At 32.8% G+C, this 26,362-nt stretch overlaps 3 protein-coding genes across 3 annotated transcripts; 1 reads left to right on the top strand and 2 right to left on the bottom strand.

Annotated features, from left to right (window-relative positions):
- Positions 1 to 2,772: 2,772 nt before the first annotated feature.
- Positions 2,773 to 5,567, top strand: LOC110645406 (triacylglycerol lipase OBL1-like). The gene is made up of 5 exons (XM_021798562.2): positions 2,773 to 3,137; positions 3,336 to 3,583; positions 3,699 to 3,732; positions 4,464 to 5,134; positions 5,237 to 5,567. Exons 1-5 carry the CDS (start codon positions 2,819 to 2,821, stop codon positions 5,513 to 5,515), a joined length of 1,551 nt encoding a protein of 516 aa, XP_021654254.2. The 5' UTR covers positions 2,773 to 2,818; the 3' UTR covers positions 5,516 to 5,567.
- A 339-nt stretch (positions 5,568 to 5,906) lies between these two features.
- Positions 5,907 to 14,177, bottom strand: LOC110645400 (ATPase 10, plasma membrane-type). The gene is made up of 22 exons (XM_021798549.2): positions 13,957 to 14,177; positions 13,194 to 13,276; positions 12,978 to 13,097; positions 12,652 to 12,750; positions 12,394 to 12,531; positions 11,804 to 11,938; positions 11,501 to 11,680; positions 11,037 to 11,243; positions 10,791 to 10,910; positions 10,175 to 10,294; positions 9,967 to 10,089; positions 9,632 to 9,736; positions 9,286 to 9,430; positions 8,916 to 9,077; positions 8,466 to 8,704; positions 8,332 to 8,364; positions 8,122 to 8,203; positions 7,745 to 7,905; positions 7,345 to 7,518; positions 6,970 to 7,152; positions 6,670 to 6,839; positions 5,907 to 6,381 (listed from the first exon to the last, which is right to left on the bottom strand). Exons 2-22 carry the CDS (start codon positions 13,257 to 13,259, stop codon positions 6,285 to 6,287), a joined length of 2,859 nt encoding a protein of 952 aa, XP_021654241.2. The 5' UTR covers positions 13,260 to 13,276; positions 13,957 to 14,177; the 3' UTR covers positions 5,907 to 6,284.
- A 5,409-nt stretch (positions 14,178 to 19,586) lies between these two features.
- On the bottom strand, positions 19,587 to 25,801 carry LOC110645402 (uncharacterized). The gene is made up of 13 exons (XM_021798554.2): positions 25,606 to 25,801; positions 24,766 to 24,825; positions 24,497 to 24,675; positions 23,599 to 23,734; positions 22,837 to 22,933; positions 22,427 to 22,486; positions 22,246 to 22,346; positions 22,038 to 22,072; positions 21,870 to 21,927; positions 21,217 to 21,291; positions 20,991 to 21,148; positions 20,579 to 20,836; positions 19,587 to 20,189 (listed from the first exon to the last, which is right to left on the bottom strand). The coding sequence occupies exons 1-13, from the start codon at positions 25,756 to 25,758 to the stop codon at positions 19,940 to 19,942; spliced, it is 1,620 nt and encodes a 539-aa protein (XP_021654246.2). The 5' UTR covers positions 25,759 to 25,801; the 3' UTR covers positions 19,587 to 19,939.
- Between the last annotated feature and the right edge of the window lie 561 nt (positions 25,802 to 26,362).

The following is a 26,362-nucleotide window of genomic DNA, read 5'->3' on the forward strand; positions in this document are numbered from 1 at the left end:
TGACCACATCTACACCCAGAAGATTGGGATCCTGAATTTATAACTTATAATAACAGGTAAATAGCATAGTTCAAAACATAGAAAAGTGGAGAAAATATTCAAAATTTTCTTAAAAAATAAAAATACTAACAATGAAGCCATGTTCTTTATATATATATATAACCATAAATTAAATTTTCTTGCGATATTTTAATTTTTAATTTAAATTTTATATTTTAAATATACTTGTTAAATTTATTTAAAATGTCAAACAATTTAAAAATATATTATTTTTATTCTATAAAATTCTCATATGCCGACTTTATATAAAGAAAATGAATCGAAATTTACTTCACCCTAAATATTAGCAAGTTCAAGAGAAAAAAGTTTATCCAAATCTTATATTTAGCATAAAATCACTATTCCAAACTAGGGCGTAAAGATTTAGTGTGTAAAATAACACACCTCCTCATTGTTAGACACGAAGATTTAAAGCGAAAAGTTTACAAGTAAATATATTTATAGATAATCCAATATCAGATTAGAGTAGACTTTGATATTCTAATTTCGTATTATATTTAGTATAAAATTTTTATCTCAAATTAATTAAGAAAAATATAAAATAAAGAAATATAACATAAAATGCAGAATATATATTTAGCCCATGACGTGAAATTGAGATGATGAAGTTCCAACTCACTAGCAATTAATAATGAAGCGACGATGGGAGGATACTAATTTGTCACCATGTTAATTAAATTAAAATCTAATTATGAATTAAAAAATATAAAAAAATTAAGAAATAAATTAATATTAAGAACACAACTTGGTCATACCGACCTACCCCAAGACGATTACAAGTATGTATATAATATTATCGTCCATCACTTTGATATATAATTCATTAGTTAATTACAACAACTCACATGGTTAGGTAGTTATATATGAAAGAAAACAAAATTTACAACACCTTATTTTAAAATTAATAAAAAATAATTATTAAATTTTAAAAAAATTATTTTAAAATTTAAAAAAATATATAAAAGTTAAATTCTTAACATTTTATTACTATACTATGATAATATTAAATAGGATTAAAATTATTTAAAAATTATAATAAATTTTAATTTGAATTAAATAAAAAAAATAATTAGAAAATGCTCAGGCATGTGAAAACCTATTATAACGAGTTCAATTAATTATGATTGCATGACTTCCATAATTAAGTTATTTAAATTAGAATTGTCTTTTTGTGATTCGCAAATTGTAATTTAATTTATAAGATAACATCATCTAAATCAAAATTTTAGATTTCAACTTGATTAATATTATCAAAATTTTAATCATTTCAAACCTGTTAAAAATTTATTTTAACCTGATTGTTATTATCTGAAAAGTACTCAAACTTGTTTAATTTTATATATTTTAATTAATAATTTACATAAAAATTATTTTCTTATTAATAATTTATATTTTATAAATTTAGTCTTTCTAAATTCTACCGAGTCATTCTATCATTAATTTTTTTTTCCTTAAAAAAATTTTTTTTTATAATCATCCATAATTTCGTCTTAAAAATACATAATTTTAGATTCAATAGATTAATTTTTTTTTTGCTCCTTGTTGAGAATAATTGCACATGTTTCATGATCCAGTTTTGTTAAGCTTAGAGGTCCCAATCATTTCAGTATCTGCCAACCCTATTTTCCGAAGTTTACGTGCATTGATCCACAGATTGGGATCAAATCTTAATATCTCACCCTCTCCATTATTGTCTGCTAACAACTATGGCGAGTTTGTAACCCTTGATATTTGAATCTTGATAAAATATTATTGTTAATCAATCATACAAAATATAAAAAAAAAAAAATCATGAATAAATAAAAACATAATCATAATCACGAATGCCTAACAATAATGAAAAATACATATAAGTTATTATCAATCACATTTATAATATCAAAAATCAATAAACAAAAGTCATATCAATTATAACCAACTTCTTATTTTTTAATTTTCATACAGCGAAATTTTATTTATTTGTTATTATACAAATGAACTCTTAGATAGTTTAAAATATAATATGAATTGTTAATTTCTTTTGAGAAAAAACTTTAGATTTTTAAGTACGAGTAATGATCTTCTATCAATATAGTTAGGTATTGTTCCTTCATTGATGTTTGGTATTTTAAACTCTTCGGCATGTCACAAAGGTAGTACATTTCCGTAGGTTTCTTTGATCGTTCAAAATAAAAAATGATCAGCTATTACTGGAAGTTTATTTTTCTATACTCAGATCATCTCTTAATATAAGTTTTTAATTGTCTAAAATTTGTATATTTTTTCTCTTATAAAAAAATTATATTGTACTCACGTTATGATGCTTATTCATGAATTATTAAATCTTTTACAAGTGGACAAATGTAAGGATTTATTAATAGTGTCTAATTAACATAGAACATGTGTTCAATGATTCTACAGTAGTGTTTAGAACTATAGACATGAATGCCGGCCACGGAAGCAGCTTGCAAAGCGTCCTATTAGCACACATGATTATCATTTTTGGGGTCACGATTAGAATCTTAATTATTAAAATACTATATAGCAATTATAGTTTTGTCCTCTGCAACATTGAACAAATTTATAAAGAGAGCAAGACAGAGAATATTAATGGATCATAAAAATTTATTGTTCTACTAATTAGGTGTATGCCTCTTCCCAATTGATGCCAAGTCTACCTATAAATACTTTTATACTTCTCCTGGCTCACCCCATCTTGAACATAGCCTTAAATCAAGTGAGGAAAAAGGGTAGTGAAGCAAGTGAGAAGCCAAAAGCCATGGCTGCTACTGGTAGTGGTTCAAGTCCAAACTTCTTGATAGTGAACCCAAATAAGGGTAGAAAGAGAGACATATTCAAGTACTTGGTGGGAAATAACACGAAGAGTGGAATGAACTTCTTGGATAGCTCAGAGGAGAGAGTTAAGGGTGGTGCTGCAGTTGATCACAGGTGGATTTTGTTGGTGTCCATTATAGTTCGCAGGATCCTTCACCTTATTAACACCCCACTTAAATACCTTGGTTATTTGGTTGATTTCTTTCTCAACCTTCTTTCCCAGAATGGTGGTTTCTCTGGCATATTTAGAAACTTTCTTCAGGGTATATCCACTTCCTTCTTTCTATCCTAGGCATCTAATTAATTATTTTGTAATTTATGATATGCTAACTTATCATATTATGCAAGAAGTTATTTTGTTTTATTCGAATCCGTATAGAAAGTCAGTTAATTCTCAGGTGGAGTCCACACACTTTGTCAGTGCGGCAGCTCATGCACTAACATAAGGTTTAAACTCGCAGGAAAGTTGAGAATACCACGAAGAGGCACAGAGAATTTTATAAGCACCATTGGGCAATTGGATGGGCGAATTGACCCATACAGAACTGTATCCTTGTCTGAGAAAGTAGATGATTCCGTTGCTGCAGATACGAATAACATAAAATCAGAATTGGGAAATCGATATCTTATGGATCTTTGCATCATGGCATCCAAACTTGTTTATGAGAATGAGAAAGTAGTTAGAAGTGTTGTCGAAAATCACTGGAAGGCAAGCTCGATCGCTCTTCTCATTCTTTTAGCCCACTTTCTTAATTTTTTTATTTTTCTGATGCATATACCTTTATATCTAAACTAATACATGTGTAATTCTCTGTCAAAAACAGATGCATTTCGTAGCCTTCTACAACTGCTGGAATGGTAAGAAAACACAAATTTCACTAAATCAATAAATCACTACCACAAAAAAGTAAAAAAGATTCGCTAAAAATATAGGTTAAGGTCGCTAAAGCATTTTAGTGATGAGCTAACCTAGTTAAAATTGAGTTTCAGTGACGCATATTTGTCCGTCGCTAAATCTTCATCACTAATTCAACAGCAGATTGGGATGGCATAGGCGATGGATCAATGTTACTGGCGACGGTATTTTGATCCGTCGCTAAATTTGTTATTATTATTTTTTAATTAAGTATTAAAATTAGAGTCTTATAAGATATCAATACGATGAAGTTTTAATCTAGATCTTTTGTATTTAAAAATGGTAAAAGTTCGATCCGATCCACTTGAATTGATCAATTTTCTTTAATTTTACTTTAATCTCGATTTGTGTGAGACGAGAATGAAAAGATTTTTTTTTCTCAAATTTTTATAACTCGCTTTGCATAGTAATATATTATTTTTTATTAAAAAATATTTTATTTATATTTTTAAATAATATTTAAAACTTATATTTTTAATTATAGTTTATTTTTTAATAAATAAATTTACATTATATATTAATAAATTAAAATTAAAAAATTAAAAAAAAAAACTCTGGGAAAAAATGGCCCGCTCTGCTCCCGATCCCAAGTGTGAATCTTTTATTAATTTGATGCATCTGTTTGTTTCCTTTAGTCGAACTTTACTACTTCATTCTTTTATTAATTTGATAGAAAACCAAAAGGAGAGCAATACCCAAGTGTTCATGTTTACTGACAAGCCCAAAGATGCAAACTTGATAGTGATCAGCTTCAGAGGCACAGAACCTTTCAATGCTCAAGATTGGAGTACTGATTTCGATTTCTCCTGGTATGAGGTGCCAAAAGTGGGAAAACTCCATATTGGATTCTTGGAAGCCATGGGCTTAGGTAGCAGACGAGACGCTACCACCTTCCAAAGTCACCTTCAGAGGAAGCATACGAGTTTCTTCCATTTAAATGGTGAGTCTGAGGGGTCCATTATGGAAATGGCGAAGAAGAGTGCTTACTATGCTGTGTCGATGAAACTCAAGGACTTAATGAAGCAGCACAAGAATGCAAAATTTGTAGTAACTGGACATAGCTTAGGTGGGGCACTTGCTATATTGTTCCCTTGCGTGCTGGTGATACAGGAGGAGTCGGAAATGATACATAGGTTGCTGAATATATACACATTTGGGCAGCCAAGGATTGGGGACGTACAGCTAGGGACTTTCATGGAAGCCCATCTCAACTATCCAGTTAATAGATACTACAGGGTAGTTTACTGCAACGACATGGTTCCTCGTGTGCCTTTCGATGACAAGATCTTCGCCTTCAAGCACTTCGGAGTCTGCCTTTACTATGACAGCCGGTACTTTGGCCGAGTAAGTATTTATGGCTTGTTTAGTTCAGTGATTGCAGTCGGCTATTAAATGTTTTATTCTATGAAGCTAATGGGATTTTGTGTTGTGAATTTTCTGTTGAAGTTTATGGATGAGGAGCCAAACAGAAATTTCTTTGGATTGAAGCACATCATCCCTATGAGCCTGAATGCCTTGTGGGAGATCTTGAGAAGTTTTGTGATAGGTCACACGCATGGACCAGAGTATCATGAGAGTTGGTTCTGCACATTCTTCAGGGTGATGGGTCTGGTGCTCCCTGGAGTTTCCGCTCATAGTCCTATAGATTATGTTAATTCTGTCAGGCTTGGAAAGGAGCGCACATTTCCATTGTCCACTTTGAAAAGCTTCGCTCGCAAAGTATAATCAAGATGAGTTTGGAGTCTTCTTCCTCATCATATATGACAAGGTCATACATGCATGTGTGCGGGTGTGTGCACGCGCGTGCGTGTTTGTTGGTTAAAATAAAAATAAAATATTTTTTATGTTAATATGCTTGTTTCTATTAGACTCATTTTCAAAATTATAAAGTCTTAAATTCGAGTTTCAATCAAAATCAGATGAATTAATAAAAATGTTAAAGTTTAAGCTCTCCTTTTCTTTTTGAACGGAGGCCCTAGTTGTAGAATTGATTATTAGGGTTAGGTTTTAATTTTGAACTTAACTAACTTTCGAATAATTCCCCATGCATCTAGGTAGATTTACAAGATCTTTGAACAAAGAAACAATGCTTTGGGCTGTATAAGGAAGAACCCTGCTCCAAAAGAACTCATCTATGAATGATTTCATCAAATCAAATAGGTGAAATTTCCAGTGTGTCAGGTATATTTATTACATGGGAATTTACCAAATCATTACATGAAAATATCGGCAAACAAGAAGAAGAATTTCAAAAGCGGTATGAAATAGCATCAGCTATCCACGGAAGATACCCTCTTGAGTTTTAGTCCTAACTGCTGGAACTCAAAAAAAATTTCAGGACATCTCTGTATGGATCATCAACACTATTCCAAATGACTCTTGGACAATAAATTTCAATTCTTTTGACATATTATGCTTAGAATGGATCATGTGAGCCGCTGCTGCTGCCAAGTTTCACTAGAAAATTGGAAGATGCAATGTTCACATCATGGCTTCAAACTGTATGAGATGCTTGGATCACATTTAAGTCCAGGTTCTTCAGCCTTGCTACTGACTCCATATGTCCTCTCAAGGTGTGAATCTCCCCAAGCCTGCAGAATTGACAGAGGTTACTGAGCAGGTATTTTTAGAAATAATAAAAATCCTTGGTGTAGTAAGTCACTACAGTGAACAGTGTCGTAAATTAAATACATAAAGTAAATGAAACTTATGGAAATTGTGTTACTCATTATGAATACAGAAAGTGAATGATGGAATACAAAACAGGAAGTGAATAAAACATATGAAAATTGCGTAAATCACTACGACATTCATAGGGAGTCACTATACCTGGCAAAATTCTGGAAAGAATCAAACAGTGAACAGAGTTTCAAAAGTACCTGGCTATTTCAGCGCGCCGTCTCGCCTGTTCAGCAATTAAAGAAGATCGGGATCGCCTGCCATTAAACTCCAGGTCTGCAGCCATCATACCTTGCAGACTCCTCTGGGACAGAATCCACTTGGCTGCTCTATCTTCCTTTCCGTAATCTTTCTTTGAAGTAAAAGCAGTCTGTTGGAGCCAAAATAATAATAATAATAATAAGTATTAAGAATCATATCAAGCCAAGGCATAGTCCTTACTCGTTGACTTAGAGATGAATGATTCTTCCAAATTTTGGAACACCAATAGCAGCACTAACCTTTCTATCAAATAAGAGATTCCATGCTTCTCCGCTCAAGGCATAACGAACTGTGAACTTGATAATATCCAGGGGAATGTAGAATATCAAACTATATAACCAAATCACACCAGCCCATCCCCATCCAATGCCTCTAATATAAGCAAAGCTAATATGTGCATATACAGCAATTAAGGTAGCCACCTATACATGGACAACAATGAAAAATTTTAAAAAAACCATTCACAGTATAGCTTGATGAAAAATACACTTCAGAATTATAATTCAAGTGGCAAAAATGCCAATCACAGATCAAAGTTTTGGTTTCAAAATTTTGCAGAACACTGTAGAGTGCATCCCTTTTATAGAAGCATTGCTTGAATAAATTAACCTTACCAGTTGAGCCACCACAAATGCACACATCAAGAGAACTCCAGGCCTCTCCATAAAGGACCAACTTTGACTGCGTGTAACAAATATGAGAGCCTGGCTGATGATGCTGACTTGCAGATAAACTGCAGAGGAAACTTCTTCACTATTGCTTGACAGAGATCTTACATGGAAGGTTCTCTGCACCCACATAGATGATTAATGACTAAAAATATCTGTTGCAGGAATAATATTAATCTGTATTGCAAGTTTGCAATGTCCAGGCATAAAAACAATGACTTATAGCTTAGTATTATTGCAGTCATCTCTACAGCTACAAGGTATTGAGTTCAAGTCTCATAACCAAATGAATAAAAAAAAAAGTCCAGACGTAAAAATAAAAGAACAGGAACTTCAAGATTGATACCTCAAAGAAATTAGTGCCAATCAAAAGCCAGTAAAACAGGACTGTAACCAAAGCAAGGTATGTCCCAATGACAATGCCAGTTGCAAATATCTCAGGGAGCTTCCAACTGTCAGGCCTTGGAGATGGCTTAACCCGATCTTGGGAAATAGTCATAATAGTACCTAATTACAACACACAGGAACAATCTTCAGTGCATTCTTATGAAAAGATTTTTTTTTTTTTTAATTACAGTTTCAAGAGATTCCTTAATGAAATTCTTTTGACAAGAATCATACAGCTGATATGAATAATATCCGATGATCTGCCACTTGGTATTGAAATTTGATCCATGTTAACTAGAAAAGAACTGTAAGGGTTGGCATGGTTGGAAACATTACCATCATTGAGTATTGCTATGATCAGAACCATGAAAGGAGGGAAGTCATATTCCCATATCAGGGCAAGAAGCACAAAACCAAGCTGCAAAGAAATTAAGTTTCAACATCAATATAAAGTTGAAACAAAAATAATGTCCAAAATCCTAATGCTAGCTTCTCTTCCTGAAATTCAATATAGCAGTTATATAAGCACAAGGAAACCCAGCTTACCACAATACGAATTGTTATCGAAACAGCATATATCTGCACATTGCATACAGTATTATCAGTTTACCTTTTCTTTTTCCTTTTTGTTTTTTCCATTAAATGAATTCAATATGTATATATTTCGATTGATACTTCACCGTATAGTTCTTCATTCTTTGGAATATAGCTCTGCTAGTTAAGACAGCACTAACTATCACACTTAAGCCAGGCTCCGTTAACACCAAATCTGCAGCACTTCTTGCAGCATCTGTAGAATCTGCCACTGCTATACCAATATCTGCTTTCTTTAAGGCAGGAGCATCATTTACACCATCTCCAGTCATCCCAACCACATGCTTCTTTTCTTGTAGGATTTTCACAATCTCATATTTGTGTTCTGAAAGTTGCATAGCAGTCATGATAAGTGGGGTCAAGAGATGAAGAGATGCAGGCATAAATACATAACCATAAAATTTCCATGCTATATATTGCTTTCTGAACAAAGCAAGCTATATTTTCACATTCCATTGTAACCAAAAAGAAAATAATTAAATAGCCATTGCAAGGAAATGTTGTGATCTAGTCAACATCAACAGCAATTCAAATACCTGGGAAAACACCAGCAAAGCCATCTGCCTTCTCAATGAGCTCATCCACTGGAAGAGCTTCATATTCATCCTTGTCACGACCCAACAGCGATGAAGAGGGGTACATGTTCGTTCCCATGCCAAGTCGTCTTCCTGTCTCCTTTGCAATTGCCAGCTGATCACCTACATAAGCAAATTAAATTTTTCAGTTTTTCCTTCTGCATTTCTGCCAAAGGCACTAATAGGGGCTTCAAGAAGAACATTAATGACTCTATAACTGTTAAAGAAGCATATTAAAGTTCTACTTAGTTCATAAGATAACATTCTATGCCATGAAATTATTATTTAATATGTAACAGCTCTTTGAATATCACCAGAAATTTGCCGGTACCTGTAATCATCTTAACACCGACTCCAAGGTTAAGTGCTCTACGGATGGTCTCAGCACTATCATGTCTAGGAGGATCAAACAAGGGCAACAACCCACAAAATGTCCAAGGACCTCCAGGACTGTCCTTAGTCTTTTCAGGTACTTCCTGCATAGATGGTTGTATGGAATGAAGTAATCAGAAAGACAACTTTGACATTAGAGAGACAATTTTCGTAACTTTTCATTCTAAATGAGAGCTTAAACCACAGTCATATTATTCACTTTCATTGTATGAATATTAAGAGTTCTGTTCTGCTTACATAACCACAAACAATGAACGAAGAAAAAACAGATTCAAGCTGTATACCTGCAATGCAACTCCAAGAGATCTCAAGCCTCTTTCAGCAAATTTGTCAATAATGGTATGAACTTTTCCAGCAATCTGATCCTTCTCTTGGCACATATTTAGGATCTGATATTATGGAAAATAACAAGAGACATCTCAAATATTCATACTCTTATGAACTACAGATAACTAAGTTAGATTTCTTACTCCACAAATGTATAGAAACTTAGGTGATAAGCTGAGGTAAAAAATGATACTCATAAAGAATCAATATCTGGAAACTTAGTGGTCTAGCATTCTAGGAAAGCTGAGAGAAAAAAACAAATAACTAGGCAATGAGAGATTCTGAATGGTACCTGCTCAGGAGCTCCTTTGCTGGCACGATACCAGTTACCATCAGAATCAATGTATGTAATTGCAGTACGTTTGTCCACTGGATTGAATGGCAGAAAGTGCACTTCCTTGATGTTTGCACGTGCCTGTAGAGAAGAAAGGTGATTTTTTTTTTTTGGTTTAATTATAAATCCTCACAAGAAAAACAATGAATTAAACTTTTGTTTTTACCTCCTTTGGATCAGCAAGCATGTTAACTATAGCTGCATCGATAGCATCTTGATTCTCCAGTCTGGATGCTCTGGCTGCAAGTAAGACAATTATTTCTTTGTCCATATCTTTGTTAAAAACCTGTTGCATATGCATTTTCAATCATTAGGCTTATCTAACGAACGAGGCACTGGAAAAAGCAGAATCAATTCAGAGTCCAGAAGCTTTCCAATGTTATTGGAATGTTAAAACCAAACTTCCTACATGTGATTTCTGGTTGTTGACTTGAATTGCCTTCTATGTTCAAATTTGAGAATGAGAAACTATGTATTAAGGATTTTTCAATTTGGCTAGTGACATGACTGCCTATGAAAAAAAAGACTCGTGGCTGACTAGATACTCTGTTCAGAAACAGGGTATTCTTGTTCAAGGTATCATAGAAAATGATAAAAATAGTGCAAGGCATTGTGTGATAACCATACAGGTAAGAAATCATTGGCCAAAGAAGATATCTTTCATTTGCCTCCGACACTAAATGACCAAATTAGGTCAATGTGAACCCCCCTCAAATATGTGCCATTTTCCCTTGACATAAGACAGCTATAGTTTCCATGGAAAATGAAATCAGATTTTGTACCTCGATAAGGTTTCGATCAACTGTGAGGCGATTCAAGGTGAGAGTTCCAGTTTTGTCACTGCAGAGGACATCCATTCCTGCCATTTCTTCAATTGCAGTCATCCTCTTGGTAATGGCACCCTTAAAAAATGAAAATAAAAACAAAAGGTTTATGAGGGTATGCCAGAATTGGAATATAAATTTGATGATGTATTCATTGTGAAATATTCAGTTATTTGTATGCTTTTGGCAGGTCAAAATCTTCACCTGTTGAGATAGCCGATGAGAACCAATTGCAAGTGTAACGGACAACACTGTTGGCATAGCTATAGGTATTCCTCCAATCAAGAGAACAAGAAGGTTGTTGATTCCATCTCTATAGGAACGGTGCTGTATTGGGAACATGACAATGATTTCAAGAATCATTCCCACAGCTATAGAGCAAATGCAGAAATTCCCAATGGCGGTTAGGACCTGTACAGAACATTTTAACCATGTCACATCATAATTGAATATGGTTTTGGATTTTGTGAAGGTGAAAAGGCTTTCAGAGTTTATTAGACTGAATAAGTTTTAGAACAGCAAGTCTGAAATTATTTAAGACTGGCCTAATGCTGTAATTTAATTGCTTCTCATTTTAACTTCTTTGGACTAAGACATAACAAGCACACAAAAGGAAGAAATTATTTGTCAAATTCTGAGTACAAGTTTTGATAATTCTTTATGATTACCTTCTGAAAATGCCCGACAACTTCAGTGGAATCAACTAGGTGTGCTGCTTTTCCAAAGAAGGTGTTAACTCCAGTTGCTATGACCACAGCTTCAATTTCACCATGCTTACATGTTGAACCAGAAAATACTTCATCACCTGTTCTCTTGGTGACAGGGAGAGATTCTCCAGTAAGAGCTGACTGCACAGAAAATGGTTTACTTCATTACAGGATTCTATGAGACTATCACAAAATGCAGAGGAAAAAACAGGACAATGTAAAAGATTCCAAGAGTACTAATATTAAGTTGAGAGAAGTAGTTGCCTGGTCAATTTTTAGTGGATCTCCTTCGAGCAATCGAGCATCTGCAGGTATGATATCTCCAAGCTTTATGCTAATTATATCTCCTGGTACTAAGATTGCTGCATCTTGCTCTTGCCACTGTCCATCTCTGAGGACCTGCATAAAGAGATGGTAAGTAAGAATACCATTCCTCCACTGGAAACAAACCTAACAAAATAGGCGGTATATTCAATTAATTTTGGAATTTGGGGCTTGCATCAGAAAAATGACTAATATTAAATGGAACATAACTGATTTGATCCTTAATGAGATCAGCTTTGCTTTTTAAATCTCTAAGGTATCTATGATAAGGTTCTGCATTCTCGGACTAACAACAATAGGAACAACAAAGCCTTAATCCCAAACTAGTTGGAGTCGGCTATATGAGTCCTTTTTCATCATTCAACTATATTTGAAACCAATTATGCATCATTTTTTTTAATTCCTCTTCTTAGAAGTTGATTAGAACTCTCAGTTCAATTAATATTCAGGAAAAAGCTTGAAAAACCAATTTAGCCAAAGATAAATGTGATTACTTATAATAATTGAGGGCACCAATCAAAGGCACACACCTTTGTTTTGGGAGCCAAATGGGCCATAAGTGCAGCTGCAGCATTCCCAGCATTATTTTCTTCTATGAAACTAATTGTTGAATTTATTAACAGTAGGCAAATAATCCCTACAAAATCCTGCCAGTCAGGACCTTCCCCCTGAAACATCAATTATGAAGCAAAAGATGCCTCTCAAAAATTATTTCAATTAGAAGCAATAAAAAGGAAGTAATGAATAAAGCAATAAATTAATAATAGAGGCATAATTAAGTCACTCACTCCACCATTAGCAAGGACAATTGCCATTACTGCTGCAGCTTCCATAACCCATGATAAGGGATTCCACATAAAACTGAGGAACTTCAAGAACTTGTTCTCCTGCATCAATAATAACGGATAACCATTAATACATTAATATATTCCCCCTCCCAAATCCAACTGCTCATCTCATTGTATCCGAATGGTTAGCTTTTTATCAAGATTGGTCCATATAGAAAATGCTTCTCTAATTTAGCCTGATTTCTGGGTCAAATTGATTCTTCTGCTTACTTCAAGAACTAACGGAAAGCTCACAGTACAAGATATTCTAAAACTGTAGTACTTACAGGCTTCTCTTCAAGTTTGTTCAGGCCAAAAATCTTCAATCGAACTTCAGCATCTTCAGTTGAAAGTCCTGCCCGTGAAGTTCTCAGTTGTTCAAAAACTTCATCCAGTGGCAAACGTTCCTGTGAAATGAAGTTTCCAAAGTTTACTAGGACCATAGAATGAATAGCCCAAATTAAGATTTAGTTAAATGTTTGTCTGTTTGTTGCTCAACTTACCAAATCGATCCCCTCTCGATTGAAGTCCTCAGGATTTAACAATGGTTTCTGCAGCTCCTCAGCCATGATTCAAGCCTCAGAACCTAAGCAAAGGATAATTAAAATGTTTCTCAAATCTTCACAATGACTTTTCAGTACTGTACAAAATCACAAATTGTGATATATTTCTAGCCATGGAACTTGCTTATGAGCATAGTTCAAACACAATGAGATCAATTTACAAATAAATGGTTGGATTCTTGGAGTTCAAATGAAGTTAAATAAGAAAAGCATCAAGAATCAACAAAGTTCACTGAATGCATTATCTGAAACGCCATGGAAGTATTTAGGTGTCATCTGCAAGATTATGCTCCTCATGTGTCAATTAGCTAAGCTCACTCTTTCTCATGACTTAGAACACTAATCAAGAATCAGATTAAAAATACCAATGAGCTTTAGCTCAGTGGTATTGGAGTTGTCTCTAGTTCTACTTCTTTAAGTTCGAGTCTTGATGAGAGCTAAATGACCCACAAACCTCCCCCACCACACCCCACAACCCACCCCCCCAAAAAAAAGAAAAAAAAAATCCCATTAAAAACAAGTCATACGTAACTTCAATCAGGAAAAAAAAAATAAAGAACACATTAAGAGATTATCACATTATAAGAAAAGGGAAGAAGATAAAGTACTAATTGAAAGTCAAAACTTGCTAATTGATTTGGAGAAGAACGAGAAAAGAAATAGTGTGTTATAAATGAGCATACTCATTAATTTCCTGACTTACTTTTTCGAAAGCTGAGGAGAGTAAGAAGACCCAGAAAAGAGAACACTAGCTAGATGTTGGGGATAGTGTAAGAAGCACCCAGTTTGATGTTGTAGGAATTGAGTGAAGCTTTGGAATGCTTAAGAGGGAGGGGGAGTAGTAGTATTACTAATAGATCAAGATTTGGTAGCTGACCGTTGGTTGGCATTTGAAGACGAGCAGCTGATGATCCAAATCTTACCTGTCTCAATCTGGGTTTTGCCATTTCTTCAAAATCTGAGATAGTAAACGTGTGCCTTTTTTTTTTTTTTTTCTTGAATAGATGAGACGTGTAAACTATCAAAATCCAAAAGACCGTTTGCTTATAACTACCTTTCAAAACTTACCCTTCTAACCTAAAGGTCCCTTCCCATTTCCCTCCAAAAATAGGTCATAGCAACAAAGTGGGCCGCTAGCTTCCACGCCCATCAAACTTGTTAAGTAGACTGGTTTTGAGTTTTGACGCCCACGTCTTCGGAGGATTTATTGTATCTTTGGACTTCATAAAGCTAACTAGTTAGGTGATATATTGGTGATGTTATCCTTTGAATTACTTCTCATAATTATATAATTTGTAATAAAGTTCATAATTTACATGTTAATGGATTAAGATATCAGTAGCTAATTGTATTTATAATTAATGAAAGTGATTAATGTTGTATTGAATAGTTTTTCCCATTTTGAATTCCACATGATGAGATGAAAATGAATTTGCCCATTTGTAGTTCTTTGACCATTTGTTGTGTATTATATAAGAGGTGTACCAAAATAAATGTGAATTTTGTCTCTGTGCTTTAGGAAAGTCAAATCTTTTATTTTCTCTAATAATAATAATGAAAAAAAAAAAAATCCTTGGACTTGTTTAGTGTTTAGGTGCTAATGGGCCAATTGGATCCTTTAGGGGTCATGTTGCGAAGTATTTATTGTCATGTCTTGTAGTTGTTATTGGGCAAATATCAAACAAGTATTGGGCCTCAAGCCCATGGGCTCAAATTCAGAGTTTACCCATGAGAGAGTATTTTACCATCATAGGACTTTTAAGTTAAAAACAATGCCCATTATAAAAAAAGAAAATTCGTCTGCAACATAAATAATTATTAATAATGATATATAAAAAAAATATGCCAATAATTATTATTATCATTAAAAATATTTTGCAGCAATAAATGTTAGCGTTAATAATTTTTTTTAACAATTATAATTTTATTTTAAAATATTTATAATCATAATTTATTTACAGCAACATACAATAATTCATAGATCGTTATCATAAAATTATGATAACAAATTTTATACTTTTTGACAATAAAAATTTTTACTGTTAAATATAACTTTTCTTATAGTGATCTTTATATACAAATTCTAAATATTAAATATATATATTAGCTTGACAATTTATAAAATACAATAATATTATATCGTAGGTGGAAAAATGATGGAACATATTCGGATTTTGTCATTTTTTTTATTTTTGAGTTTTAGTAGAGTTATTTTGAAATTACTCATCTAATTATAAAAAATGTTATGAATTTTAAGAGTTTCGAGTCTTTTTAGACTAAAATATTATTTTAAAAATAATTTTATTTATTTAATTTTCAGATTGAAATAAATAATTTAGTTTTGAGTCAAATTAAAATGATTATTAAATTAATTCTCAATTTTACATGAATTAAAATAAATTATGGATCTTCTCAAGTTGAGCAAAGGTAAAATTTACAATCTCTAAATATAATCAATCACATCTACATATTATAACCCAATTATTAAAAAAAAAACCCTTAAATTTCAATTTGAAAATAGAATTGCTCCAAATTTATATTTGTAGAAATAATGAATCTCATTTAAAAAACTTGTTACATAGATTTCTACATTCATCACACATCTTAAGGTAGTAGTCAACTTATAGACTTCTTTCGAAATAAATCATTCATAAGAGAATAATTCAATTAAATTCTCACACAATTATACGTGATTTTTATTTCTTGTGAAATAAAAATTATTTTAAATTAGAAAGAATTAAATTTTTTTTATTCTAAACATGAGAATACAAAAAAAAAAAAAAATGAATTAAATTCTTGCAAAATTTTAATTTCCATGTAAAGAGATAATCTAAAAAAAAGCCTATAGTATGGAGGAAGATCTTACAAAAGTCTTACTTTGTGTTTGATATCCCAGATGAATTCGTACATTATCTAGTACTAATCAAGCTTCAATTTCCTGTGTTAATGGGCATACATGGACATAGATCATTGTTCACAAGCTTACAAATCCTGCAACTTAGGAAGGTATGTTCGTCGAAGGCAGAGTAAAGCCCATCTTCACTATTCACGAAAGCTAGCTAGTAAATACACCATTAAGATTAATTTACATGCATGTTATCTTGAGGAGTTGAACAACCATATCTATGGAGATAAGACTTGTCCTCATTGACCACTTTCATTTTCATTAAGAAATTCAGATTCCAATCCAAATCAATCTCTAATCTAATTCCTTCTTAATTATTTTTGGAATTTTGATTATTGCTCCTTCTATGTGGAAGCTACACATCATTAGCTCAAGTGCTTCATATAACTAATAATTAGCAAATTATTATTATTATTATTATGATATATGCATGTGATCATCGATCGTATCCATGGATTGATCTTATTTATAATATCAGTCTTCTTTTTCTTTACTTGGAAGAGCAAACTCAAACTTTGTATAATGTGTGAGGAAAGCAATTCATTTAATTTGTACAATACTACTGCATGTAACACATCAAAAGGGTCAATTCTGTATCATCTTAATTATTTTATTTATAAAAATCTTTTTAATTAAACTATTGAAAGTTAGGGTTCATGATGAATCATTAATATAATTTTAATAAAAATATAAATATGTAAAATTTAAATATAAAATAGGTGAATCCAGTCATATATTTTATATAAGAGTGTTATAAGCAAGTGAATGAATAAATTAATTAAAAAAAATTGAATGATACTGAATTATATAATATTATTTTTATTATAAAAATAATTAATTTTAGAATAGCTATAGATGGGGAGTTTAAACTTGAGATTTCTTCACTTCTTACCCCTTAAATGTAGACCTACCTAGAGGTTGGATCAGAATTGAAATCATACCAGAATTGATAAAATTATGGTTAACTTGAATCGTAATTAAATTGGATTAGAATAAGCTAATTCAATTTTAAGCCAAAACTAGAATTTTTCATTTAAAAAAAATAAAAGAAAATGTATAGTTGAATTTGATCAAAATTATACCGAAATGAAATTAAAAAAGAATTTGATTAATTAAAAATAAAATTAAAAATAAAATTGAAATTAAAATCAAAACTGTGAGAGAATTTTAAAGATTAGTTTTAAAATAAAAAATCGAGAAAACCCAATCTACTATCTTGATTGGCATTCATATTAAAATTCTTATTAATTTTGCTATTTGAATCTTGTCTATTTAACTTGTTTTGCATGCAAGTACATAAACATGTGAATGTAAACGCACGTGAGAGTGAACTTGCAAGCGAGAGAGAGAGAGAGATGGGGAGTTAATGATTCATGGAAGAAAGAATCCAACCAAACCAACTTCCTACCTCAAAACTGAGGCCAGCTTGCCGGGAGCCTGTTCCCATAAGCCAAATCCTATGCCTTGTCTTCATTAAACAGCTTTCCCCTTTTCATGCCCACCTTTGCCACTTCTTTAATCTATCATTGTCTAAAATTATTGATCCTTCCTCATCTCTTCCAACTAATACAAATCCACACCCACCTTCAAAACAATTATATATTAAACCAACTCTTGTCTTCTTTAACCTCGGAAACAGTAAATTAACAACCTTAAACCCCACGTTCACTCTCTAATGTTAAACTTTCCATGCAAATCCCTCAGATTTCGAACCCTGACCATGTTCACCCCCCTTGTTTCCTTCAAAACCCAGTTAACCCTTCTTGGCTTTTGAGCTTGCCTTTGTATATATACTACCACTTCTCCCTACAACGCTTCTCAAGCTCTTTGCTGAGCTTTTTTTTCTAGTAAACCCTAGATTTCTTATCCACCATGGCTGATGTTCTTAAGCTCCAACCGTATAATAACAAGTGTGGAACCAAGGCCTCTTCTTCTTCATCAAGAAGAAAGGGCCATGGTTTTACAAAAAAGTGTGCTTCCTTGATCAAGGAGCAACGTGCCCGTATCTATATCTTACGCCGTTGCGCCATCATGCTTCTCTGCTGGTACATCCATGGCGATGACTAGGCATCTCTCTAGCTGCTGCTATATATCTTTCGCTACTTCCTTATTCTTGTTCTATATTCTTCGCAATAAGGCCTCTCACACATCATTGATAGTATAAATGCTGGTTCGGTTTGGTTTCATGGGCTAAGGTGTGGTTTTATCTGCTATCTGTAGCATTATTTTCTCCTGGAATGCAATTCCATTTTTTTACCCAATTGCGAGGAATCCATTAATTGGGTTTTTGGGGAGCACAGGGGATGTCGATAATTAATAGCTGCACTCTTGCTTTTTCACCAGCCGAGCGTCAAGTTTTACAATACATATATGTAAGAAAAATGGAGCGTACATCTGTTGAAATAAACATGGAGGGATCTCATCATCTTCCTCATGCTGTTATTATGTACATTTAGGGTTGTTTAAGGTAGTTTGCCTGTTGATGTAAGGGTTAATTGCAACTTGGTATTTAAGTTTCTCATGTATTCCTTCTTTTTATTTATTGTTCTTCCCAACGTGGCCCTTTTGGGATTTACATGGATAACATGTTATGGAAGTTCCACACTTGCTGTTATTGTAATTGCTTGTAAACATGGATTAATGGATTATCCATATTATAATTCTCTCTCTTTCTATATCTTTAGCTATCAAAATTTCTTTTCAATGAGATTTAACTCAACAGTATTGCTGTTATCTCCTTAAATGAGGTATTAAATTTAAATTTCAGTGCGATAAAAAAATTGAATTAATCCAATTTGGAAATCAAATCCTAAATGTTGATTATGATTTTAAGAGTATTTTTTGATCGAATCCCATTTAGAATTCAAATCCAAGATGTTGATTATGATATCTATTGCTTTTACCTATCACCACAAATGGCAAATAATGGAATGAAGAGAATTTTATGATTACGCAAAGTTGGCCATCTCATGACACAATATGTAGAACTTTTTGGAGGTTGACAAGCTCTTGCATTTGATGATAAGAGATGGTGAGAAGGCAAGTGGGAAAATCGGTGAACATGCATGGGCAGGCTTTGATAATGATCAAATATGACGGTGGGGGACAGCTAGTTGTCCATTGTCTCAATTGATTTCAGATTCTACGCATACGTATCTTGTTCTCTATGTGATCCATAGCAAATGTTGTCCATGCACCTTCATAGCACCTTACCGGTTGAGTTTTTGAGATTTGCATTTTGCAGTTGGAAGCCGTTAATCAAAATTGTAGGTGACATGGTTGAACAATTTAAATCGTTGATTGATGTGAATTTCATGTACTTTATATGGTAGGACATGCATCAATCAATAATCCAAATTACAATCGTAGGTAACATGATTAACAATCAGAATTCATTCATTGTGCATACAATAGCTATATATGATATCTTCGCTGTTAAGAGGCATGAATATGTCTCGGCCATTAAACGCCTTTTGATGAAAACTAATAGTGCCCTTAAAAAGAAAGTCTTCCTCAGATTTCACGATTACAGCAATTGCAAGATCCAACTGCCAAACTGTATCCACCCCAAAACTATAAAAAGGGACAGAAAAAAACCACTATTGAAACTATAGTGATTAAATCGCGATTACATTTTTTAGCTGCTAAAATGCTCAAGCATAACACCATTTGAGCCTCAAATGGAAGATTGCTTTGGCAATGGCATCCTCTTACATATGACGAAAGAAGTAAGAAGCCAACTGAAGCGTAAACTTTTCATGATGCCCTATTCTGAGCCAAGTCACTGGTCGATCCAGTCTTTGAAGAGCAACATCATGTATATAGGCACATTTACAGCAGCAATGACTGTCAACATTCTGAAAGTCCTCATTAATCTTTGGATAATGATCATTGTCTTTGATTTGCTTGTTCTATGTGGTAATTTTATGTTTGGATCATTTCCAACACCTGTGTTAATTTCGAAGTTCATAGAAATCTCCATCTCGTGAGATGTGTTTTTTCTTGCGGTTGGCCGTATCACAGCGTTCCCCCTGCAATCATTTGAAAGAAAAGGGCAAGATATATATCATGTAGATAACCATAACAAAAGTACTTCCCAAGTATATCTAATTGGCATTGGTGTTGGAGCAGCTCCTTAAACATGTTAATTAGAGTATATTAAAAATTAATTTAAAGCTAAATTTAACAAGTTTTAGTCATAAAAACTCCAAAATAACTAAATAATTTTTTCAAACTGCTTTTTTTAAAAACATCTAAAATCGTGCCTTTTCTAAAATGTATTTTTTTTTTTTTAGTTTCCAAACCTCAATCCCAAATTAGCCTTAATAAGTAACAGTTAGCAAGGACTGCAAAAGCTTGTATTATGTATCATATTTACTGGCGGTTACTATATGCTCATAAGAATGCAGAGATGAAACACCTTTCAACTGCAGCTTTATCACTTGGACGAGAAATAGGAGCATCTACTGCTTTCTTCACAAGATGCATTGTTCCTTCTGCATCCCACATCATTTCATATTCACAATTCTCATCTTCATTTTTCTCTTTCCCTCCTCTAAACATGCTGCTGTAGAGTCTAATACATTCCATTAAACCACTCAAGTGATGCCCCAAACTTATCCCACTTGTTGGCCAAAAGAGGAGAGTAAGTAGGGTCAGAACGAAGAGGGAAAGATACCTGGGCATTAATAACATAACATTAATAATGACTAGATACCAGACAATATTATCTACCCATCCCTCCCCCAAAAACTCCCAAGGTAACAACAACAACAACTACTACTACGACTACTACTACTACTACTACACTACTCATCCAGAGTGATAGTTACCATATGTAAATGGGTGTTTGCCACGGAAGAAAGCATAGTTGAGAAATTAATGCATCTTCTGGGGTGGACACATTGGCATTTGCAGAGTTACTGATAGAAAATAGCATGAAAGACGGGTACAAGTTTCCCTGCTGCCAGCTTATAGTCCCTAAAGTGTGCTGCATGTAATTGTCAATTAAAGCCTATCCCCAGAAAACTTATAAATGCCAAAATATCAAATGATTACCTCTGTTATGGACCTAAATTTTGACTCATGTATCACTGTACACTGGTCATGATCATGTCCTGATAAAATTAGTGCCTGCAAGAAACTGTACCTGTTATTGCCAACTAAAGTATCTTCCCCAAGAACATGTTTATATGCATATATTATTTACATATTTGTATGTAGTTTTAGATATATAGAAACAAACGCAATAAATACTCTCTCTCTCTCTCTCTCTCTCTCTCTGTTTTTCCAGTTGCCCAGTTTACAAATACTATTTTAGTAGACTCGTTAAATGTCGAAGCAATGACACTTCTTTGAGCCTCCATGGGCACAAGGCCATGAAAATTGACAAGATACATTCTTGCAACTTAAATCAAGTTCAAACTCGCAAACTAATAAGCATTTGGCTGCCATGCAAGTGGATGCAAAGAAAACACAGCAACCCTATTAAAGCAAACACCATAATAATAGAATCTATATTAATAGAATATAAATTAAATCACAATTAATATATATATATATATATATATATATATATATATATATATATTGTAATAAAATGTACTAAGAGAAATGCAATTGTAAAAAGAAAATAATAATAATAATAATAATAATAATAATAATAATAATAATAATAAATTAGATGAATCAAGGACATGAATGTGATTTACAGGCTTGACCAACTCCAGCAATTTGTATGAGGATTCCTTAGTAACATAATTCTGGTACCTGCAGCAGGGAACCATCTATCAGACCATAAAGCAATAGCCACTGATCAAATTCTACTTTCATGTAATTCTCTTATGCCCGTTGCATTAGAAAAAGGAAAAGAAGCTTACATTATTTCTTGACTAAGAGCAGAATGTGAAATCCGCTGAGCATATAACACGTGGGTGAGTTCAAGCATGGAGAAGAGCATATTCAGATTCACAATCTCCACTAAGGAGAATGAATTCAAAGCACTTGAAAATATGGATTAAACAGAAGTATGAACTAAGAGAGAAATCTGCTTAGTTTTTCACTTCACAAAAGCTCACAAAAGAGTACCTGATTGATGATTGGAGAACTACGGTGAGGACCACAATTAGTGTTATCTCTCCGATACAATGGAATATGGGTCAATAAAACCCTTGGAACTAATTGAATGTCTAGAGAAATGATAAAGAAAAAGTTATGAAAGTTGTAAACACAAACTCTTAGTAACAAAATAGAATTGAATATCATATACCTGTAGAAACATTTTTTACAAACTCCCAAGTCACAGAAGCCAAATTTTCTTGTGGGTGACCTGGAGATGACAAATCAAAATATGCTTAGGTTTACTCTCCTTTAAAATATCCATAGTTGTAAAATCTTTTAACTTGACAGCATATGAGGCAAAGCACAACATAGATAGTAATTATACAATTTTGTATGGGGAAAAGAGCAACTAAAGTAGCCACTTGCCAGTAGCTAGGGAAATACAACAAAATTTGGCAATTTTATAAATCCATATTGCAGATCATGACAACAAATTTAGCACGGGTACTTGGGATTACATGCAACTGCTATATTTCCATTATATATACATAGATATTGCGTAGAAGTATAGCAGTTAACAGAAATGCAAAATTATGGTTGATGAAGATTGGCGATTACCATCAAGAGTTTGAGCATCGACAGCAATAAACTCCACTTTACCAGCTGTAAACCGATAATTTCTAATCCCGAATCCTTCTACGTATCGTCTGACAACCTGGATAAATGCAAAACAATAGCTTATCAAACAAAACTAGCAACAATGAGAAAAAAGATATGTCATAAGTTATGAGGAAGTGAGCCAATAATTGTCAAATATATGACACAAGAAACAGCCAAGAAAATGCACTCAACTGAACAAATATTTTAGCCATAAACATGGAACCTATTGTGAGAAACTTCACCAAGCCACATATTCATTAACCAGTACCAAGATGGACTTTCTATTAAATTTTCATTACAAATATGTGCATAGATTTCACTAATGTATGCAAACATGTTCCGTTAATTTCCATGTACTTATTACTATTAGTCAAACAGAACCTTGTCAAGCTCAATCTGATCAATTTTTATATCCCTTCCCCAATGACAATTTAATTATTGCTTGTTTGCCAAAACCATTTCTGCCAAATTGACTTTACTTAAGGCATATCTTCTGCTCAGCTCTTATAGTTTGGAATATCTGGGGTTATATTTCATTTTCAATTTTTCTTATATTGCTCCTCCATTTTTATTAGTCAATGTTCATCAATAAAATTTTATAACAAAAGCACACTTGACTTACCTACCAATGTTAGACAGGAAAAAAGCACAATTCTTATAACCAATGTGTAGTTATATGAATCAAGATGATGTATCATTACAGATGGCTTGCCAAAATACCTCTGGTTTATGAGAATTGATGCTTGCATAGCCAATATCATGGTTTCCAGGAATGAAATAAACCTGCATATCTGTATATCTGCCTTCCGCATTCATACCAAAGATATGCCTAAATCGGTGCAAGGACTCCTGCCATCTTATAATTGAAAGAATGTCAAGGTGTTGGAATTGAAGGAAGAAAAAAAACTAAGAAATTTAAAGAGATTTATGCTGGAACAAGTTCATTACTAAAATAGAGGATTTACATACACACATTCAAAGATCTTTTTCTTTCTTTTCTTCCTCATTTTGCTAGCTCTCTCAAAACTCTTTTTCCAGCCCTCTGCACTATTTTTCTAGCAGCAACATCTTCCTTTTTATAGGAAAATATTGCTTTCTCTTCTCAACTAATGCCATACTTGCACTATGCTTAGGTATGGCTCTTTTATTTTCTTGTACACATACTAAAAATCACATCAACTTCCAACACAAGGGCATTCTGCAGCAGAAACTAACAAGTAATATGCTGAGGAGATAAATAGTCCCAAGAGTGGAACCGACACATGTTGAGACAAAATTTGGAATAGAAAAATGTAGAAAACAAAGCTAAGAGCAGGTCATACATAGAGATAGGATAACATATATCCAATCAATATGTTGAAAGCCAAAGTGGAGACAAGTGAAGTGAAAAATGGATTTCAAATATCCATTGCAAGGCATAAAAATAAATGTACAGTCCAGCAAAGGTTTCCAGAAATTTTCCATAGTTCAGTTTTGTAATATTCCAAGAATGCCAGAGTTCATGTAAGAAATCATTTAAAGTGGCAGATATTATTTCAAACAGCAAGGTGCACACATTGTGGACCTGTAAGTACAAAGCAGCTAATTGAAGTTTCAAACGGAAATTTGCAGGCCTTACTCTTGATCTGATAAATAAGGGCCTCCATCAAAGTAATCACCCAAAAACAAAATCACATCAGGTTTGAAAGGTAGGATAGATGAAAAGAATGCCCTGCGCATGTATAAATCAGTATAAAATTGAGCAGTCTCCAAAGCAAATGATTTCGGAGGTAGGTGAAGGGAGGTTCTGTCCATAAGCTGTTAAGGATAGAAAACAGATATTACTAACCAAAGGTACATTTTTTATTTTTTATTTTTTATTTTTTAAAAATTGTGGCAGAAAGTCACCTGCGGATCTGCTAGGACAGCAACTTTTACATAATCACTTTGAGCTCCTACTTCTTTGACCTGAAAATTGCAATAGAATTTATCGGTCTTTTAACTACATACTCTTTATGCATATGTTCACACAAATTAATGCACGCGTGCTTATAAGATGATGTACATGTTGCTGAAGTTGTTGCCCATGTTGCTGATTCTCATCTACACTATAGAACTATCCTTGCTGATAATATGGCCCTTCCAGCTAAAAAGTGGAGTTCCAGATTCTTCAGATTTTAAGAGAAGTAAGCTAAAGGGAATACAAAGCAAGCAGAAGGTGAATAGTTGGAATTCTAATCTGGCTGAAATGTATAGTCAATTAGTTACCACAATGCGGCAGATGCTTTGGGTATAGTTTCTGTCGGGTTACAGTTTGTTTCTTCCTTTCTAATGGAGCAAGTTATTAAAAAAAATAGGGCGCAGTAACTTGCACTTGCAGCCCAGTGTAGGAAAATGATTAAAGTTAATCAGGCAAGCTCAATACCATGGTGATCTGCACATGGGCATTAGAATGAAGCAGAGGCAGCTCAAAACATTGGGTCTAGCTAGTCTTTCTGCCACTCCTAACACAATTATTCCTCACATACAGGTGCGAATTTAAGGGGGGAAAAAACATAGTTTATTCCAACAATAGGAACTTTGATGGGGAATAGCATATAAACGGGCACAAGGGATGACCATTGATAAAATAACAAGATCAGAAATGATTCTAAAGGCAGGATTGATAATAATGGTAGTAAGGAATAAAAATGGGTTCTTTCTTTGCTACCAATTACAGAAAGGCTTCTGAGAATATAATTGAATTACCGTGGAATTGGTAGATGAAAGGGGAGAATGATGAAGGTGAGGCCAGGAACAAGACCAGATAGAGGGCACCCAGAAGGCAAGCATCTCGCCGTAAAGAAGAGTGGCCGCCCATATCCCGCACAAAGCCACTGTCAACTTGTGATGTTGCTTCATCTTCCTCCTCCTAAGCGCACAATACAATCTTTCCTTCCACCTTGATTTTGCCTTATATCCGGACAAAATAACTATTTAGCTACTGTATTTTAATAAAATTAATTATTTAATTTTTATATTTTAAATAATATATTATTTAATCTATATAAAATTTTTTGTTAAATTATTTAATTTTTTTTATTAATAATATTAATTAATTTATTATTTAATTATTTTATTTTAATAAAATTAATTAATTAATTTTTATATTAAAAAAATATTAATTAATTATCATAATTTAATTCTATTAATTATTTAATTTTATAATTATTTTTTATATCTAAACTATTTTAATTTTTTTCTCTTTATTTAGATTTCATCCACCAATAAAAATAATATAAATTATCTTTAAAAAAAATTAATTAAAATATTTTCAAAATATATAAATTAATCAATTAATTTTATTAAAATAAAAATTAAATATTAATATTTTTTAAAATATATAAATTAATTAATTAATTTTTTTAAAATAAAAAAATTAAATTATAATATGAATAATATAAAATTTAATAAATAGATTAAATAATTTAATGATTTTTTTTAAAATTAAATAATATATATTTTT

The sequence above is a fragment of the Hevea brasiliensis genome, chromosome 1, assembly GCF_030052815.1.
Source record: "Hevea brasiliensis isolate MT/VB/25A 57/8 chromosome 1, ASM3005281v1, whole genome shotgun sequence".
In the NCBI taxonomy this organism is placed as follows: domain Eukaryota; kingdom Viridiplantae; phylum Streptophyta; class Magnoliopsida; order Malpighiales; family Euphorbiaceae; genus Hevea; species Hevea brasiliensis.

Coding starts and splice junctions, on each gene's coding strand:
- LOC110645402 (XM_021798554.2), bottom strand. CDS start 25,758: ATGAAGCAACATCACAAGTTGACAGTGGCTTTGTGCGGGATATGGGCG. Junction 22,934..23,598: donor TCAATTCTCATAAACCAGAG/GTATTTTGGCAA, acceptor GCATTTATCCAG/GTTGTCAGACGATACGTAGA. Junction 22,347..22,426: donor TGTAAAAAATGTTTCTACAG/GTATATGATATT, acceptor TCATTTCTCTAG/ACATTCAATTAGTTCCAAGG.
- LOC110645406 (XM_021798562.2), top strand. CDS start 2,819: ATGGCTGCTACTGGTAGTGGTTCAAGTCCAAACTTCTTGATAGTGAAC. Junction 3,138..3,335: donor ATTTAGAAACTTTCTTCAGG/GTATATCCACTT, acceptor TTAAACTCGCAG/GAAAGTTGAGAATACCACGA. Junction 3,584..3,698: donor TTGTCGAAAATCACTGGAAG/GCAAGCTCGATC, acceptor TGTCAAAAACAG/ATGCATTTCGTAGCCTTCTA.
- LOC110645400 (XM_021798549.2), bottom strand. CDS start 13,259: ATGGCTGAGGAGCTGCAGAAACCATTGTTAAATCCTGAGGACTTCAAT. Junction 11,244..11,500: donor TTGTCGGGCATTTTCAGAAG/GTAATCATAAAG, acceptor TGTTCTGTACAG/GTCCTAACCGCCATTGGGAA. Junction 10,295..10,790: donor TTGATCGAAACCTTATCGAG/GTACAAAATCTG, acceptor CATATGCAACAG/GTTTTTAACAAAGATATGGA.